Raw genomic sequence first — 19,557 nt, 5'->3', positions numbered from 1 at the left:
AAGCAGAGTAAATTGTTGGGTGCTGTGCGATCATTCCAAATCAGGGGCGCATCCTCACAAGTTTGCCTCAGGCAGAAAAAAGTCTAGAAGCAGCCCTGTGTATGGGCAGCTGACAAATCTCTCTCCAATCAGACCTGATCAGAGAGCGATTGTCTCTTGGTTGAATCTGCCCATCATTGCTAGATGTATGGACACCTTTAGTGTTTAGATGTACTTAATAAGGCCTAATATTATTTGTCTGAGGCGCGCTAGTCCTTTACACTGTCACTATCTTCTGATTACAATGTCTGTAGTTTTTCTTCTTAAAGACCTGATCAGCAGAAGTGAGAAGGAAAGAAGAAACAAAGCTGTTTTCTAGGCCTTTGATAACCTTGTCTCACAAAGCATAGTTATTTCCTGTTTGTCTTTGAGAAAGCCAGACACTGCTAACAGTCTTGGTTTTCCGGTTTGCAATGCAATTATTTATAGTAGTTTCACAAAGCCTGGTGCAATGAATGCAGCAACAGCAGGGGTCAGATTTCTAGTGCTTTTGAAACATCCTCAGGATTTTTGTTTCATGTGGATATTTGAAGGTTTGCCAATATCCGTACCTTTATTGCCCCCTCATTTCTGTTTGCTTAAAATACTACTGTATTCGTTTTGCAGAACTGGTGTAATAGTAGCCTTCATCTTCAAGAACGATTGGTTAAACATTGTCTTTGTAAACATCTAAAGATCTTTAATGCACATTACTTGATATGTGCTTTGAATAAATATATCCTTTTTTTTCTCTCTCTCAGGATAGTGATGGGGACAAAAGTGATGACAATCTGGTTGTAGATGTGTCCAATGAGGTGAGGTGTCTTTGTTCTCTTTCCTTTTTCTCCTATACTCAGGCCCCTTTTACACTTAATCAGTTGCTCTCAGTTATAACGGAAAGAAAACTGATTTTCAAAGTAAAGTCCATGTTTCCCTATGGCACTGTTCCCACTATACGTGTTTTAACTGAAATCTGTTTCACAATGCACTGCTATAAAAATAAACGCATTAAGTGTGAAAGGGCCCTCAGTCTAGCAAATTTTTCTTTCAGTGGTTTGAAAACTTAAAGGGGAACTGAAGTAAGAGGTATATGGAGGCTGCCATATTTATTTCCTTTTAATCAATACCAGTTGCCTGGCAGCCCTGCTGGTCTATTTCTCTGCAGTAGTATCTGAATAACACCAGGAACTATCATGCAGCTAGTCTTGCCAGATCTGACTTTAAAGTCTGAAACACCGGATCTGCTGCATGCTTGTTCAGGGGCTATGGCTAATAGTATTAGAGGCAGAGGATCAGCAGGGCTGCCAAGCAACTGGTATTGGTTAAAAGGAAATAAACATGGCAGCCTCCATATACCTCTCTCTTCAGTTCCCCTTTACGCAGTTTTGAGTGGTAGCTGCCTCGGGGGCTAATTGGCAGGCGTTTGTGGCTTTACCTCCAGTGTAGGCAGTTTTCCCTCTTATTGATTGGAGATAGTGGAAAATGTTCTCCAGCAGTAGGTACTAGCTAGCAAACTAAGTTACACACAATGCTGTTTAAACCTCTTTGCCTTCCAGAAAATATAATTACCATCTTTATGTGAGCTCTCTTAATGGCAAACTTATTAATGGGTGAATTACCGGTAATAGACACAGATATTTGCAAGTGAATATAAATCCCCAATGCCACGGTTACTTTCCGTGCACCAGCAAGGTTGCAGTGCATACCAACGTTTTATTCCATCCTCAATACAAACAGATACATAGGCAGTGTTAGTGGCCTGATGGCCGTTTCGCAAGTAACACTCACTTCCTCAGAGACCAACACCAAACGGGGGTTTAAATTAGAAAGTGAGCAGTGTGCATCCACCACAGTTGGCTAGGCTTAATATTGTTGTTTACATGTTTAGGATCCCTCATCTCCAAGAGCAAGTCCTGCTCACTCCCCACGTGAGAATGGAATAGATAAGAGTCGATTAATGAAGAAAGACGCCTCCAGTAGCCCAGCCTCCACGGCATCGTCAGGCAGCTCAGCATCCTTGAAATCTAAGGAAATGAGCATGGTAAGTAACACTCTCTTAATACATGGGAGAATTCCATTTTGAGATATCGTATTAGAAATTGGTTCTTGCTTTTATTGCCACATAAAGTAATTTCTCTATACTAAAAAAATCCTTCTGAAATATTTACTTTTGTAGCACTAACTCCTGGAAAGCAATTACCCTCTGTTTTTTTTTTTTTAAATGGGTACTAGACTCGGTCATGTTGGGTTGTGATCTTGCGTTTAGTCTTGATTGATCTGCGGGTGACCTGAATAAATTGCCATAGAGGAATGAACCTCAGTGAGCTTGTTTGGCTATGGCTCCTTGTTTAAGCGATGGCAAATTCATGAGCCCTTTATTTTCCACCAAGCTTAGTAGGCCAATTGTAAGAGTATTGGATGTAGAGTAGTGTGATTTTGTGCCAGACTGTCCTTAATTTGTCAAGCTCTGTGAAAAGACCACATTGAGGAAATTATATGCAGGCTTAGAAATTAGTCTTTCTCCTTCTCCTTTGTGCCGGTGCAGCTCGAGCGCTGTATAACTCTTTTCTACAGATCTGAGTTTTCATTTTGGCAGTAGACTTAAAGGTCAACATTTCTTTCTCACAAGTTAATGCTGTCAACATTGTGTGGATTTATGAAAATTGGCTGAATGACTGGGTAGTGCATGCCCAGTATCCCAGCTGCTGTTGTGATAAATTGTGTAATATGGCCTGGATTAAAAATAATACTCATTTAATTTGTTTAATGATACTAGCATGAAAAAGCCAGCACGCCTGTTCTGAAATCAAGCACGCCAACTCCTCGTAGTGATGTACCGACTCCTGGCACAAGTGCTACGTCAGGTCTGCGCCCAGGCCTTGGCAAGCCTCCCTCTATGGACCCTCTAGTTAACCAAGCCGGTAAGATTTCCCCTTTTCTCCTGTGCTATGTTTACACTGCATATGTTATGTACATAATACCCTATGAATCTTAAATATGTTTCTTCTCCCCTTCCCTCCCATCCAAGGAGCCTAATGCATAACAGATGTTTGCACTCAATTTTCAGCAGCTGCACCACTTTCAGTCACTGTTTACACTTGGCTTTATTTTAATTCCAAATACTCCAATTTTCAGAAAGGCAGGCAGGCGATATCCATCTACTTATTCTCAGTGTAATGCTCTTTTTCAAACCCATAATTCCCAGTTCCAGTTGGTTAATATTTGCTATATGCATACAGCAAATGAATGCAACAATATTTACTTTCACAGGCGAGTCCTTTCATGTAAATCCTTGAAGAAATCCATTTTCCTTTGTGAGGCAACTATTAAAATTCAGGAGTCTGGCCTGGAATAAGATTAATTCCTCAACCTTTATCTTTTGGTTTTAGCTGAGGTTAATAAACTGCAAACAGAGATCAGGCCATGTTACATGAGAAAAAGAAGAGGAACTCTGTTCTTATTTGGGCTTCAGTTTGTCCAGAGTGTTTGAGAATGTGTGTTCTGATGTATTTTTACCATTCAGTTAGCTTCAAAGGATAACGTGCAGCAGTGGGATACAAATTGTGTGTGCGGGGTTTAGCCTTCAACAAGTTAATGAGAATTCCCCAAACTGTAAATGACAAAGTAATGAGTTACTTAGGAAAGTGTTATGTTGCTGGGTGTCCACTTTATTAACAAGACGACGAAAGTTTCTCTATCTGCTGGTCAGAAGCAAAGCAGAGTGGGATGGTCTGTTTAAGTTTCTGTAGACAGTAGAGACAGCTATGTGTTCTTATTTTATGTTCACATTGGCACATGGTAAATGATCTGATTCCTAATGAAGTAAATTGCTGCATTAATCATTTTGTATTGGGAATATTTGTCTTTGGTAAAATTATTAGGCGCTCCTGTGCAGTTGCCATTCAGTGGCAAAACATTCTGAACCTGTAACCCATAATCCACCTTGGAGTTAAAGTGCCCTGGAATTAGGGCAAAACCTATTGAATGTTGTCCTCTGGGTCCCCGTCCACAATCCTTGTTTCTCCCCTGCCTCCTGGAAGTTGCTTAGAGAAGTGCAGAGCCCATCATGGACTTCATTCATTTTTGGTCCCCCGGTTCAGGGGTACTGTAAATGTTTGTGTGGCAGTCTCGCATTGTACACTCTAGCCACATGACATTTCATACATCTGGGCTCACAGATGGGTCTTCACAAAACTTAAAGGGAAATTCCAGGGCCCATTAAATATGGACCCAGAGTTATATCAAGAATTTCCATGTTTAGAAAGCTTTATTGCCTTGTTTATAATCTGCTTTTGAAATATCAGCAATGGCCACCTTTGCTGCCTCTGAGTTTTTATTTGAACTTCAGAAGCTGTCCCTATGAAGATGAACTATATCTATCAGCAATAAATTATCCATCCTATTATCATTCAAGATGACTAGAATCTGTCAGTCAAGTCATTTGCCTCTTGTTGTCTCTTTGCCCAAAACTTGGTGGTACACCATCAAAATTCGGAGGAGACAATTTGAGAAGTTTCAAAACCTTTGCAACTGAAGACTATTTTTTTTTTAAAAGCAATGTAACTGGCAAATGTTAATCTTATACATTACCTGTGGAACTTTATAGGATTCTTCTTTTATGCAAGTATGAAAAGTCCTTTTATGGCAGCAGCCATTCTTTTGTTTTCACCAACATTTTTCAGTCAGGTATAGGTAAGCTGTAACCAGTTTACTTTCAGAATAGGCACGTATACTGTTTATACTGGAGTGACATGACCGCATTATAAAATGTAGTTAAAGTTCATCCAAGTACGCTGCCTGTTTGATCACACCCCCATTTTAAGCACTTTTATGTATAATACTGTTAACATTTATGTAACGTTGTTGTTTTGAAGTAGCTATACAAAAATGATGTGTTTAGTAAAAAAAAAAATTTTTCTCTCCAAGTATCTGCTGCAGGTTTGAGGACACCGCTGGCAGTACCAGGTCCTTATGGTTCTCCCTTTGGAATGGTTCCACATGCAGGCATGAACGGTGAACTTACCAGTCCTGGAGCAGCTTATGCTAGTTTACACAATATGTCCCCGCAAATGAGTGCTGCCGCTGCTGCAGCTGCTGTTGCGGCCTATGGCCGACCTCCAATGGTGAGTGCAAATGTACATGAGATGAATGGATATGGAACTCTGACTCGTGTTGTGTACGACATCTCTCAAATTCATTTAAATTGTGTTTTATTCAATGTCAATAGGTTGGTTTTGATCCCCCTCCTCATATGAGAGTACCAGGAATCCCTCCAAACCTAGGCGGAATCCCAGGAGGAAAGCCGTAAGTAATCTTTAATTCACTTGTGGAATTTAGTAGGAGAGTTGTATAGTTAATTGCGGTGTATGACTGTTTTTGCAGTTAATAGTTATGGCTAAAACTGGGCCTTTTTCTATTGTTTTCTGTCTGTCGCACATCCCTGAACAGGACCAGGGAAAAGGCAGAAATAATTTCTAGTACAGGTAATATGTAAACTGAGAACGGTAATGTCAGCAGTTCATTGTTAAAGAGGAACTTTAACCCAGGATTGAACTTCATTCCAATCAGTAACGGATACTTCCTTTCCCACAAGACATCTTTACCTTTTCTTGAATAACTGTCAGGGGGGTCTGTATGGCTCATATTGTGGTGAGACCCGTCCCACAGTGTGATGTCAAGATGACCAAGGTCCTGACAGTTTGCTATCTGTGAACTTTTTTGCATTGTGGGAAAAAACTGCTCTTTCCAACTGCCAAGCAAGCAATATCTCCCTCTGTTCATAGAACTCTCAGTAACAAACATTCTGTAAAAATCACCTGGCAGAACTAAAGATGTCACCACCACTGATACATTTCAGAATGTACTGGTAAATCAGGGAGAGGAAAGATTTTACAGTTGGCAAACAATGACTAATCTATAAATGGATATTGTAAAAAATAAGCAAGTTTATTCATTATTTTTTTCACTACAGTTTATATTGAATATTATGAGGTACAGGGTATATGCTGCACACTACTGTAGAACCTGCTCTGAAATGTTTTAGAACCCATCTTTTTACGTATAGCCTACTATGCGGACTCTGACTGTTTTTGCATTGGTTGTCCACAAAAGTATAGAGATTATAGATCGTTTTCCCTGTAGAAAGTGCTTGCTGTGTCACAGATTGAAGTATGTTTTGTAATAAGTGGAAGCACAGATGTTCGGACTTAGATTACTTTGTTGACAGAGGAGATGTGTGTCAGGGAAGAAAATGCACTTCTGTGTTCATAGGTTTCTGTCTCGTTTTCCACAATTTAAGCCAAATCGGACACCATATCTAATAAACATGTATTGTTGCTTTTTTGTAAAATGTGTGTTCACAGTCCTCCCAAAGGGGATCATGGAACTCATTTAGAGGCTCTTCCTAGATGTTTACAATAAAATATAAAGCATTAAATTCCTCACCATTGGCTGACCTCATTTTTATTCTCCTAGGGCTTACTCATTCCATGTGACTGCAGATGGCCAGATGCAGCCTGTCCCGTTCCCTCCTGATGCCCTGATTGGTCCAGGGATCCCTCGGCACGCACGTCAAATAAATACACTAAACCACGGGGAAGTGGTTTGTGCAGTAACCATTAGCAACCCCACTAGACACGTCTACACTGGTGGAAAGGGATGTGTTAAAGTCTGGGACATCAGCCAACCTGGCAACAAAAGTCCTGTCTCTCAGCTGGACTGCTTGGTAAGTGAACAAGAACTTGTGTTCTAGGGTAATACGTCCATGGAGAAACTGTAAGGAAAAGGATTTCCACTGTTTAGTTTTTCTTGTCTTAAAGGCCCAAATCTGTCCCAAGAAACTAATTTGCTTTAATGCGTAACATTGTTGAAGTCTAGACTCATCCTACAGGAAGTGTTTCATGTACATTTGGTAAACACATTAAAGTCCACTTGTTGCTTATGGCAGAGCTTGGGTGAAGATGTGGAGAATTGTTACTTTACAAGCTGTTGTTGCACCTGTCTACAGTCTGCAGCTCATCACATCCTCACATTGTGCGAGTGCCTACTTCCGTGTGTTCTCCTTCGGGAGAAATGATTCTCATGCAGAGCACTTGGTCATCTCCGTTTTGTGTGTGTATATGTCCGTTTACTCTTCTTGTTTGCCAAGTAGGTGGTTGAAAATTACTGGTTGACTGTTATGAAAAATAATCTTAGGACTTGGCGTTGCTATGATGTCTGTTTACGCAGGCTTATACAGTTATTCATGTAGAGACTGCTTCGGTTATTAATCTGAAGGACTAGTCCTGTGCAAATACAAGTGTACTATTAATAATGACAATAGACTTTACGTAATGAAAAGATTCTATCGTGTGTCTTCCGCTTAGATAAAGCAGCTCATATTTGTTGCATAGGTACTATATTCTGCTATATAGGGCTAACAAGCACTACAACACATCTGTTTAGGGTATTATTCTGTTTTTTGTTATATTTTTTGTTTTTAATTACTTACAAGGACTAACAACCTTTGCCAATGTGGCTTTGTTTTATATTACGTTTGGGAAATGTAATGTGGTAAAACAATGCAAGAAGCTTTGGCAAGAATCTAGCATAGTATTACCTAGTCTGTTTACTAGTAGCAGTTCATTGGAGCTGCATAACTGTCATACATGCCAGGAGTCCCCCCTGCATCAGGGTGCCGGGGCCCATTTAAGACTTTCAGATGGATATGGAAGCTGCCATATTTTCTTCCTTTTAAACAATGCAGATTGACTGGTACTGATACTTGTAGCCATAGACCCTGAACACGCATGCAGATCAGATGTTTTTTTACAAATCGGACAAGATCAGCTGCATGTTTGTTTCAGGTAAGTGGTTCAGACACTACTGCTGCCAAAGAGATCAGCAGGTATCGTTTAAAAGGAAAAAATGTCTTCCTCCATATGCCTCTTGCGTCAGGTTCCCTTTAAGGTTTGACAAAGAAGGTCTTAAATGCTCTGCTTTAGGATGAAACTTTTAATAGAAACCGCTTGTACCTATTGCCTGGTACATGGCTATTTGTGCATTATTTTCCCTCCCACTACTTTGTGTTAGAAGTACAGACAGTACCCTACTTACAAACGACTTGAGTTATGACATTTCAGGGATACAAACAGTTATCTTTCTGTATAATTTATGCAATATTGGTTTTTATTACATATTTTTGTTGTTACAGGTTACCAGTATTGTTATAAGTAGCATAAAACACTTAAAGCGAATCTGTATTGTTAAAATCGCACAAAAGTAAACATACCAGTGCGTTAGGGGACATCTCCTATTACCCTCTGTCACAATTTCGCCGCTCCTCGCCACATTAAAAGTGGTTAAAAACAGTTTTAAAAAGTTTGTTTATAAACAAACAAAATGGCCACCAAAACAGGAAGTAGGTTGATGTACAGTATGTCCACACATAGAAAATACATCCATACACAAGCAGGCTGTATACACCCTTCCTTTTGAATCTCAAGAGATCATTTGTGTGTTTCTTTCCCCCTGCAGTTCTCATGCACTGAAGTTTCAGGCTGCTCTTTTCTTCCTGCAAACAGCTTTGCCTTTGTCTGTAATTCCTCAGTATGTGAAAGCCCAGCCAGCTCAGAGGACGATTTATCCAGCTTGTAAAAGATAAGAGAGAAGAGAGAAGCTGCCCTAATCTAAATAATACACAGGCAGTGTGCATAGAGGGGCCTGGAAGGGGGAGTTCATAGCAGAACCACAACACTGAAGAACTTGGCAGCCTTCCAGACACAGGCTGACAAGTCTGACAGGGGAAAGATACATTGATTTATTACAGAGACTGTGATAGTGGAAAGTGCTGCAGTAAGCCAGAACACATTAGAATAGCTTTTGGAACTTGTAGGATGATAAAAAACAGGATGCAATTTTTGTTACGGAGTCTCTTTAACAAGCACATTGAAAACAACCAAAATACATAGTTGTATATGATGTCTAAATGCAGAGTTGTCTGAAAGTAAATCATTTATGCAAACTTCACCATGTATAACACAAGACTCAACTTCCAAACAAAATCAACGGCATTTGCTTGTAAGTAGATCACCGATTGTATCTTATATTTTATATATTACTAGTAGACACAAGCCCGTTTAAAAACGGGCTCTAGGTCTTTTTTTACCGCCCCCTCCAGTCACTGCGCATGCGCGCACACCTGCCGCGCACACTCAACTGCCCACCCACCTTGCTCCCTGGTCCCTCCAGCTGTCCGTTACTGCGCACATGCGCAGTAACAAAATAACAGGGACGCTCCATAACTGCTGGACGCAGCAACACAGGCTCAATATTATAAAAGATGACGCGTCAGCGATCATGTAATTTTATAACATGATCTATAGTGATGGTCAAGTAGATGCAAATAACTTCGAGTTGATGTGAATTTATGCAAATTTGTATGCAAATATATGCAACTTGAAAATGAACCAATCAAATTTTACCTCAGCAGGATTTGATTGGTTTGTTTTCAAGCTGGATAAATCAAATCATGCTGAGGTAAAATTTGATTGGTTCATTTTCAAGTGGCATAAAATTGCATAAAAATGTGCATACATTTACATCAACTGGAAGTTATTTGCATCTACTTGACCATCACTAATTATGTATAACACAGTGGGGAAGGGAAAAATGTTGCAATAGGTACAAGAGTTTTCTATTACCAGTTTCATCCTACTTTAAGATGTGGCTACTGGACTGCAGTGGAAACTGTTACATAGTGTTACATAGAGCTATGTAATGCTTAAATATTGTGTAGGAAAAGGCAAGAGGAATAAGCAAATATTTTTCTTTTTTTTTTTTTTAACAGAACAGAGATAATTACATCAGATCGTGTAAATTACTCCCTGATGGGTGCACTCTGATTGTTGGAGGGGAAGCCAGCACGTTATCCATATGGGATCTGGCAGCACCTACCCCGCGTATAAAAGCAGAACTGACATCATCTGCTCCTGCATGCTATGCTCTGGCTATCAGCCCTGACTCCAAGGTCTGCTTCTCCTGCTGTAGTGATGGCAACATTGCAGTATGGGACTTACATAACCAGACTCTTGTAAGGTAAGCCAAATTAATGTTAAAAGCTCGAGTATTAATAGCAATGGTAGAAGGATGATGACTCTTGGTGGTTTCCAGTAGAGAAATAAGACAAGACAAATGACACTGTAACCTTCGAGAATCTGAAAGGTTGAGAGAGCCCAGTGTTGCACTATCACTGGTACAGGGGGTTTGCAAAACTTACTAGCACTGTCAGTACTTGCGGTAGATAACCGTCCATGCTCAGTATTTCAGTTCTGCTGTGCAGGTACTGGCTGGTCAGTCTCCTTGGAGTTTTTCTAAAAAACGCATAACCATGTTCAGGAAAAACTATAAACCCCTGGCAGTCATATAAGACGATCTTAAAAACACCGGTGAAGACTCCCGGAGTATAAGCTAGTTTCAACAACTAAAAAATAGTGAACGAGAGGTGGTGTGGCTTACTACTTTTGACCTGACGAAGTGGGCCAGCACCTGAGAAACGTGTTGTCCTTATGTGCTTGAACGAATAAACGCTTCCACCAGTGATGAGTTAAAGAACTGTATATATTTCCCCCTATTGCTAATATGACTTTTTTTAAGAATACCACATTTTTTTGTGTTCAAAAGCTAAAAAAAGTAGGTTTATTACAGTTTCAGCTAAATGACCTTTTAGTGTTCCAGTCAGAGCCACAATCTATGAACTATTGAATATATATAATGTATATTTTCCTTGCACGCAAAGGCTGTTTTTTTTTTCCAGGCAAGAGTTTTATGACTTGTAATTAGTTATCAGTGAGAGTTACACTCACTATAGTTGGCTGTTGTCAGACTAAGTTCTACAGAAAATGAACTGTAATTTGCATACCTTAATTCTTATATCTAACAGTAAAGAAAGGAAAAAAAGCAATACAACCTATAATTCTATGCTGGAATGGAACTGTACATACACGTTTTTCTCCTCATTTCACTTTAGAAAAGACAAATAACATTTATATCACGCTTTTCTCCTGGCGGACTCAAAGCGCCAGAGCTGCAGCCACTAGGACGTGCTCTATAGGCAGTAGTAGTATTAGGGAGAATTGCCTAAGGACTCCTACTGAATAGGTGCTGGCTTACTGAACAGGCAAAGCCGAGATTTGAACCCTGGTCTCCTGTGTCAGAGGCAGAGACCTTAACCATTATACCTTCCAGCCACAATAGTTCAGGTGTCCTTTAAGACATGCGATTTAATCTGGAAATTGCTCAGACTGACAACTCGTTTTAGTAAAAATGATATTTACAGATCTCTTTTTTTTGTTTTCCAAAAGTAGACAAATCTAGTATAGTTGGTAATCGAGTTAAAAGGAAACCTTAGAATTTAATTTACTATTGAGAACAACCTTTGCTTCTTTGTTATAGTCTCCTAATGACACAGCCTCCTTAATAGTGAGAACATGTAAGGTGTCTGTTAAGTAATGAAGGAAGCTGAACTTGTGGCCTCTATTCCTGAAGCTTACCAGTTTTGCGGCTTCAGTAATCCTAAGAATACCACATGATGATGTGGTATAAGGGTGAGGGAAATCCAAGCTCGTCTGGCAGCCTGTTTTATGTCTTGCTACTGTATGGTCACTTGTTTAAATTCAGAATATAATGGATAATACAGTTCCTGAGTGTTTCAGTAATTTTCATTTGTTTCATGAAGGGTAAGGTAATTGCCAGATGTGACACGGTAGCCAAGAAGCCAGAGTCCTCTTTAAACACTGACAGATATATGTTGATGGCCTTACTAGAGGGTAATATCATTTTATAGAAGAGGAATGCTGACACCGTGTTCCTGGGAACCGACCTTTAGTATTTTATGTTCCATGACCCTGGCAGTTGGAATATCTTAATACCAGTAGTGAATGCCAAAAGGGTTAAACAAGGCTTAGCACGGATTTTTATTTAATTGCTCTTAGAGCTAGGTTGTATGTAGCTGACATCTTTTGAATCCTATTAGGTTGGCAACGCTGCCTGTATAGAAGGCCAGCAAGCTATTCTGTTTGGAATAAATCCACCAGGCTTTACAGGCAGTTTGGCAGGCTCATGGCAGATTTGGGACCGATAAATTCTCCTCCCAACCTTCAGATGTAATTTTATGCAAGTGCAGCCAGTGTCCTCTTCACATAGGCCACCAGCAATTGTTTTTATGCCTGTTCAAAGTGCTATGAATCTGCTAAATGGCTAAAGCCACAAGCTTTCAAACAAAGGTGCATATTTCAACGTTTTTTTCCTCATTTTTTGCAGAGATAATACTTATCTAAGTTTACTATCTACAGTATAGATTAATTTTTGCTGAGAATTTGGTTATTTCACATTATCTGGTGTTTTAAAAGAGCTTTTTTTCACTCTGAATCAGATTAAAACCGGTAAACCCCTGATTTTGGAAAGAATGGTAAAGCCATGATGCAACTCCCCAACCAGCCCCACCTCCAGTGCATCCGTGCAGTTGTGAGTGATGGCTCAGTATCACCATGCGGTGGATTACTATGGGTGTTGGCTTAGTGCGGTAGTTGTATGTGTGCGCAGAAGCATCTATGCCATGCATAATTACATTTGCCTATTAGTATATAGGATATGTAACCTCAGCAGTGCTTGCAATAAAACAATTCTAGAGGTGTCCTGAGTCTGATTCAGTGGTCTGTGCTATTCTTTCCCCTGATTCATATGTTTGCTGCTTTGGGATACACAGTATTAGGATAGCAAACCCAGAGTACTTATTACAGTAAATTGTCAAGAAAAAAAACTGAGCTGAATCCAGCAGTGTGCATTGCTTGAGTCACTAGCTGTACAAGCAGATTTTTGGGTCAGACGGGGAAGAGAGGGCTCTTGTATAGTAATATGAGGATCAGAATTTCAGAAAATTGAAAAAAAAAAAACTACTTAGAGTAGACTATCAGTGTGTAATGTGCCTGTTTTGTTACCTAGAGTTAGCATGGAACTATATTACTACTTTCTCCCCTATTTACTAGTGAGTATACAGTAATATGTTAGAGGATTGATGGTGTCCTGCAATCCAGCTGAGGAACAGTTGGAGCGTGTTGGTTGGACATTATCATGCATTTATATAGTGCTTACACTTTCTGTATATACTCGCGGATAAGCCCGCCACCTCCACTTTTGCCTTGAAAAAAAACAACAAAAATGGGTGATCCGTTGAATAAGCTCACCCCCCCATTATCTCCCAGCCCCCCCCCCCCCCCTTCATGCAGAGTACGCATTGGAAGCATGCCTATAGCTACCTCCCCCGACTCTGGCATCAGTTCTCACTTCTCCTCTGCAGCTTCAGAACTCCCCGCTAGAGCTCAACTGCTCAATGTCATTTGACCTCTGTGCATGTTGCTATGTGGGGGGGGGGGGGGGGCGCAGTGCATGATGGGCCAAGCAGGCTGAGTAGGTGAACTATGCCTTCAGCTACAATTTGGCAGAGATGATCTGCCCGGTGAAACACAAACAAACATGAAGAAGAATGTAAGAATGTACAAACGCCTTGAAATGGGGCCTACAAGCACTCACCTGAAACTCCAGCTGGCCTGCACAGTGTGGGACTGATGTTCATGTTTGCAAACAAAATTGTAGAATCCTAACTGCTTAAAGCCAGTATAAATAAATTATTTTAAGTATGCCTGTCATGGGAGAATGTGGGAGCAGCCTCCTGGAAATATTAGCCACTTTGCTGTAATGGTGACCCTCTGGCTATAGTGATGTCTGGATTACCTGCGCAGAAAAGTATGCTGAAAGTGTTACAACATCTTATCTACATACTAGCTTTTGTACCAGATGATCAGGATAACATCCAGATAAACAGCTTTTTCAGGAGATGGCAAGCAGTGGCTGCATTATCTGTTGTCATATGACATGACAGGTGTTGATCATTGTTTTAGAATCAGATAATGCAGCTCACCATATAGCAATGTCACTGTTTTACATGAGCAAAATTTCTTTGGCTGCAGTAGTGTATGAATCGCACACCTGAAACAAGCATGTGGCTAATCTATTCAGACTTTAGTCAGAAACCTCTTATCTGCTTGCTTGTTCAGGGTCGATGGCTAAAAGTTTAAGGTGGCCATACATCAACTGATGTATGGGCAAATCGCCCAAGAGACAGATCTCTCTAATGGTGCCCATACATGGTACAATTTTTTTCCTTTTTTTGAGTGGATAATTGTTTGATTATTCTGTTAGATTGAATATAAAGATTTTTCCAACATGTCCGATCGGATTTTTATTGAAAAAACAGGGTAATCCATCCTTTTTTTTTCTTGATCGAAAAAAAATATTTTTTTAAACTTTCATTCGATTCGATCGTTTTGGTCGAATAAACGGGAAAATTTAATGTTATTATTGTACCGTGTAAGGGCACCTTGAGTCTGATTAGAGCGAGATCTGTGGCTGTCCATATACCACAGGCCAATTCCAGCATGAAATCAGCCTTGTGGTGCCGCATTGGCTGCCTCCGCCCCGTCCCTCTAAATGTTATATGTGCGCCCCCCCCCCCCCCCCCCAATGCCCGTGCATTAAAATATCTCACCTGGCCGCTGCTGAGAGATCAGCTGTGCTTCTACATTTGTGCCCCACGTGCGGCTGGTGTATAGCACATGGTGCGCGTGTGAAATGCTGCGTAATATATTGGCGCTTTATAAATACAATAAATAAAATAAATAAATAAGTCACATGCTATACGCAAGCAGCACGTGGGGCGCGAATGCGGAATCATAGCTGAACACTCAACAGCAGTAGACAGATGAGATATTTTAATGCAAGGGTGCATATAAGATTTGGGGGTACAATGGCCAAATGTCGTGTTCGTTGGTTACGTTATATCATCGATACAGTCAAACAATTTTGCTTGTTGTACCACCGATTTTCATATGATTCAATAATTATTGAATCGTATCGGCAATCGCTTGCAAAATTGCCAGATGTATGGCCACTTTTAGGGGCAGAGAATCAGCAGGACAGCCAGGCAATGCGCCACTGTTTAAAAGGCAATAAATAGGTCCCTCTCCATATTCCTCTCACTTCAGGTGTGCTTTGTTATTTTGGGAGATGTTTTGGCTGCGTTATGCTGTATGGTACGGGCAGGGAAGAGGTGGGCCCCCCAATGGAATGCCCCTTGGCTATGGCTGAGCTCACACATGACTTGTCATTTTCTCCCACCGGGTGCCAAGCACTGACATGCGTGGTTATCCAAATGCTGCCATTGAGATGCATTTTGATTGTGCGTGAATGGCGCTGGTGGCCGGGAGGTGGTCCTGCCTTACCAGTGAGCAGTTCAGCCTCCCATGTGAAAGAGGCCTTGGAGTGTAATGTCCTGAAAAAAATGAAGAGAAGCCTGTATGTGAGAAATACTTTATGGGGTGTTTTCTTCTTTCTTTTTACCATCTCTTTTTTTTTTTTAATATGTTTTAGTTTTGAATATAATCCTGCCTCCATCTGTAAGTTTTTGTCCTGTGAATGGCATTCTTTTTATTTTTTGTATTTTTTTTATGAAGTTGTTGACAAACCTTCCACTTTGTATAGACTGTTATTAATCTTAGTAAGTGGTAATACTAGTTTAGCATCATGTTTTATGAATGCAGGCTTTTTATTGACACATAAGTAGTAATTTGCGTCATTGCTTCTAGGGTTGTGTAAATGCTGATAATGGTGCTGTTTGTTTCATCTGTGGCTTCCTGAGACATATTAGTGAAGGCTTGTTGGCAGGAGCTGACTTTGTCAGATGCAAAATGGAGATTACCAGCCATTAAAATTAGGCAGAGCAACACCTGCAGTTGTTTAAGAGTGTGTATTAAATCAGCAGAGAAGAGCAGTGTTGTTCCGTTTCAGTAGTTTTACAAGAGATGACACATGTAGGGAAAGTCCAAAGTGAGCAACATAGCAGTGTTTACCTTGAGTACTGGCAGGAAATCATTATTCAATCTTGTTTGTCTTATCAGGCAATTCCAGGGCCACACAGATGGAGCCAGCTGTATTGACATTTCTAACGATGGTACCAAGCTCTGGACGGGAGGTTTGGACAATACGGTGCGATCCTGGGATCTGCGGGAAGGGCGACAGCTACAACAACATGACTTCACATCACAGGTAAATGTCTTTGCTTTTTTGTTTTCTGTAATATATGTGTGTGCTCACGCGCGATGCATGTGATGCTTTTTACTTTGCCTCTTAGATAATATTTTACAAGGAGTATTGGGGGGTGGGACTTGCATGACTGGCAAAAGTTTTATTCAATGGTCTTTGTGCTAAGGATGTGACAGCTGTTGAACAGCACAGCTTCCAGCAGGCCGTCACCATTTTGCAGCAGACTTTGGTCACTATTTCAGCCACATGATTAATGTTCTCTACACAGATTCTGGGTTCAGAATGATGTTTGGTGCAGTGGCTGCTGATTGTAACCATAAAACCTAGAGGGGGCTTCCCTTATCTATCGCTGCTGAAGTTGCTTAGCAATGTTCAGGTGCATTCACACACTGTCTCCTGTCTCCACTGTCTTACTGCCTCTTGCAGGGATTGTGTCTTGATCCATTGGGCCATAGGTCAGTGCCAAGTATGGTACATACACATCACTAAAATAGTTTTGGGCAGTGACTTGCACATCGCTCATTTATAGTTTGAGGACGAAACTGAGATAGTAGATATGCTAGAAGGACGTGTGGGCATTGTTTGCTTTCAAAAAAGACGTCATTTATGCCTGATACACACTTTCAATTATGATTGGCCAATCACTGACCAGTTTTACCACCTCCACGTAGTATGAGGGTCATCAGATATTAAATATTATGAGTAGATTGTGTAGGCAAACCCTCATACTACATGGAGGTGGTAAAATTGGTCAGGGGTTGACCAATCATAATTGAAAATGTGTACCAGGCTTTAAAATATAGAGGTTGTGGTTTATGATCACCTCCTAAAAATGCCATTTACATAAGTGGCTGTGTTTTTCTGCTTTTAAAGCGTACTTTATTTTTTAGTGCTGAGTACTGCCACCTACCCTGGTGAACATGACAGAAAGCAGTTGTAATGAAACACAGGACCTTATGGGGTGAGGTGTGGCAAGAACTGTGACCCAGACTCCTGCAGTGCCTTTTTGTGACAGGGCTTGTCCAGGACTGCCAGGCCACTGCAGAGTACCAGATTGGAGCCTGGCAATCCATATAAAATGGGCTATTCTGCTCCATGGATATCTGATGTAGGTTGCACAGCTATTCTTCCCTAAAAGAAAATTGTTTCCTGTACTTTTACCTTTTTATTATTTAAAAAAGCCATACAACTTGTATGGTGTTTGGCAAGTGGGGAGAAGCTTTCTTCTGAATCATGTCATGCTTACAGACTCTCTTCCCAAACCATCAACATCAAAGTAAGCGAATGTGCCGATATGTGCCACAGCTTCCCCTCTATTGCCCAGATCCATGGAGACTAGTGGATGCGAGCCTTTTTAATGTAAATTTAGAGATTACAGATTGTAATGTTTTGTTTCCTTGTTAAAACATAATGTTTCAAATAAATGTGCCTTATGCGTTTCAAGTGAATTCTAAACAAGTGGTTTGTTTGCAATATCTAGATTTTCTCCCTTGGCTACTGTCCAACTGGTGAATGGCTCGCAGTTGGAATGGAGAGCAGTAATGTGGAAGTACTTCACGTAAACAAACCAGATAAATATCAGCTGCATCTACATGAGAGCTGCGTGTTGTCACTGAAGTTTGCATATTGCGGTAAGTAAGAAATACACAAGACTAAAGGCCCATACACGCGTCGGATTTCCACGAACGATGGGACGTTTGAACGTCCCGTCGCTCCGTCGTTCGCCCGCTAAATCGGGCATGTGTACATACTGTCGTTCGCTTGATAAGAGTGAGTTTGAGCGATCCGCCGGGCTGATTGCTCAAACTCACTCTTTTTAAGCGAACGACAGTCTGTACACACGCCCGATTTAGCGGGCGAACGACGGGTCGTTCAAACGACCCGTCCGCGGAAATCCGACGTGTGTATGGGCCTTAAGAACCCATTCACAGCAAAAGATGTTTGCTTAGAAATCATGCATATGTCATAAAGTAAAGGCAGCAAAAGCACATGTTAGCTCACTAGAATTCATTAGTGGGAATTAGCATCATTTTGTTTTGTTTACTTTTGTATTTTGGGTAGTACTGAACAATGAAGGATAACATTTATACGCTGAGGTGCTTGATAAAAGGAACCTGATGTGAGAGACATTTGGAGGCTGCAATATTTGTCATTTTAAAACACTGCCAGTTGCTTGTTGATCTTCTGGTATCAGTAGTGTCTGAAACAAGCATGAGTCTAGTCAGACTTCTGTCCAATCACCTGATCTTTATGCTTGATGCTGATCACTATTTCATAGGGAAAATGCATGCATACTTTGATACAAAGATGCATAGTGTGCATGTAGACTTATACTTGAATAGGTTTATACTTGTGCGTATACAGTTGTCAGAATGAGCGGCTCGGTTTATATTCAAGTGTACTGTATATGCTAGTTTAGATCCTCATTGCTTGAATGGCAGATTAAAAGCGAGAGTGTTCACTGCTACAAATCGCTTATAACCAGTGGCTTTCTGATTCAAATGCTTTTCTATACAGCGTTATACATGGCTAAAAATTGCTGCATAAAGAACAACAGGTTCCTTGGTTGCCTCCCGATCTGCTTTGTTGTCCCGCTATACCCTCCAAAAATTGCAGACTGTGTGGTTGTGTCTCTCATCGATCGCGCTCTCATTGCTGGGAGCATTCTGCACATGTACGGTTTATGATTTTTCAGTGAGTTTTCAGAGGTGCACAGTGACGCATAGGAGCAGATCTGGAGGAAAATGAGGGACCTGTAAAGTTATGGGGACTGGATAAAGTACAGCAGAACTTGACACACTTGACCCCCTCCTCCCCCCCCCCCCCAAATATTGGTTATACTTTAAACACAAATTACTTATTCCATATAGAAATGTATTTTCAGCAGGAACAATGTATAATAACCGATTTGATCTCTGTTGCTTTGCCCTGCATATGACAATATAAATATAGACTTTACGGTTACTCTGACTGACTTATATTTTTTTTTCTCCGGTTCAGGTAAATGGTTTGTGAGTACCGGTAAAGACAACCTCCTGAATGCTTGGAGAACTCCATATGGAGCCAGTATCTTCCAGGTGAGTGTAAATATCTTTGTAAATCCCCCCCACCCCCCCACCACCACCACCACCCCAATCAGAAATGGCAAGCTAACATGTCTTCCTTTTTGTAGTCCAAAGAATCCTCATCTGTGCTGAGCTGCGACATCTCTGTGGATGACAAATACATTGTCACTGGGTCTGGGGACAAGAAGGCTACAGTCTATGAAGTGATCTACTGAAAGATATGGAATTATTGCTTTGTACAAATTTTCCGGGCCAAAATCCATTTTGTATAGCAGTAGAAAAAGAGAAGACTTTTTTTTGTAACAGAACTGTTAAGCTTTTAGAAAATGCTCCGGGGACT

At 40.7% G+C, this 19,557-nt stretch overlaps 1 protein-coding gene across 2 annotated transcripts in view; it reads left to right on the top strand.

Annotated features, from left to right (window-relative positions):
* The window catches only part of TLE1 (TLE family member 1, transcriptional corepressor), a 79,828-nt gene extending 60,277 nt beyond the window's left edge, over positions 1-19,551 (top strand). For both annotated transcript variants that reach the window (XM_068236868.1, XM_068236860.1), the window contains exons 10-20: positions 780-833; positions 1,907-2,059; positions 2,795-2,939; positions 4,945-5,141; positions 5,246-5,322; positions 6,493-6,742; positions 9,845-10,092; positions 16,008-16,155; positions 17,633-17,783; positions 19,153-19,229; positions 19,325-19,551. In XM_068236868.1, coding sequence (XP_068092969.1) covers positions 780-833; positions 1,907-2,059; positions 2,795-2,939; positions 4,945-5,141; positions 5,246-5,322; positions 6,493-6,742; positions 9,845-10,092; positions 16,008-16,155; positions 17,633-17,783; positions 19,153-19,229; positions 19,325-19,432 — 1,608 coding nt within the window. In that variant the 3' untranslated portion in view covers positions 19,433-19,551. The remainder of the gene's footprint in view (positions 1-779; positions 834-1,906; positions 2,060-2,794; positions 2,940-4,944; positions 5,142-5,245; positions 5,323-6,492; positions 6,743-9,844; positions 10,093-16,007; positions 16,156-17,632; positions 17,784-19,152; positions 19,230-19,324) is intronic.
* Positions 19,552-19,557: the final 6 nt, after the last annotated feature.

Source organism: Hyperolius riggenbachi, chromosome 1, assembly GCF_040937935.1.
Source record: "Hyperolius riggenbachi isolate aHypRig1 chromosome 1, aHypRig1.pri, whole genome shotgun sequence".
NCBI lineage: Eukaryota > Metazoa > Chordata > Amphibia > Anura > Hyperoliidae > Hyperolius > Hyperolius riggenbachi.
The sequence above is the reverse complement of the archived record's forward strand: the minus strand, read 5'-3'. Positions and strand labels throughout refer to the sequence as shown.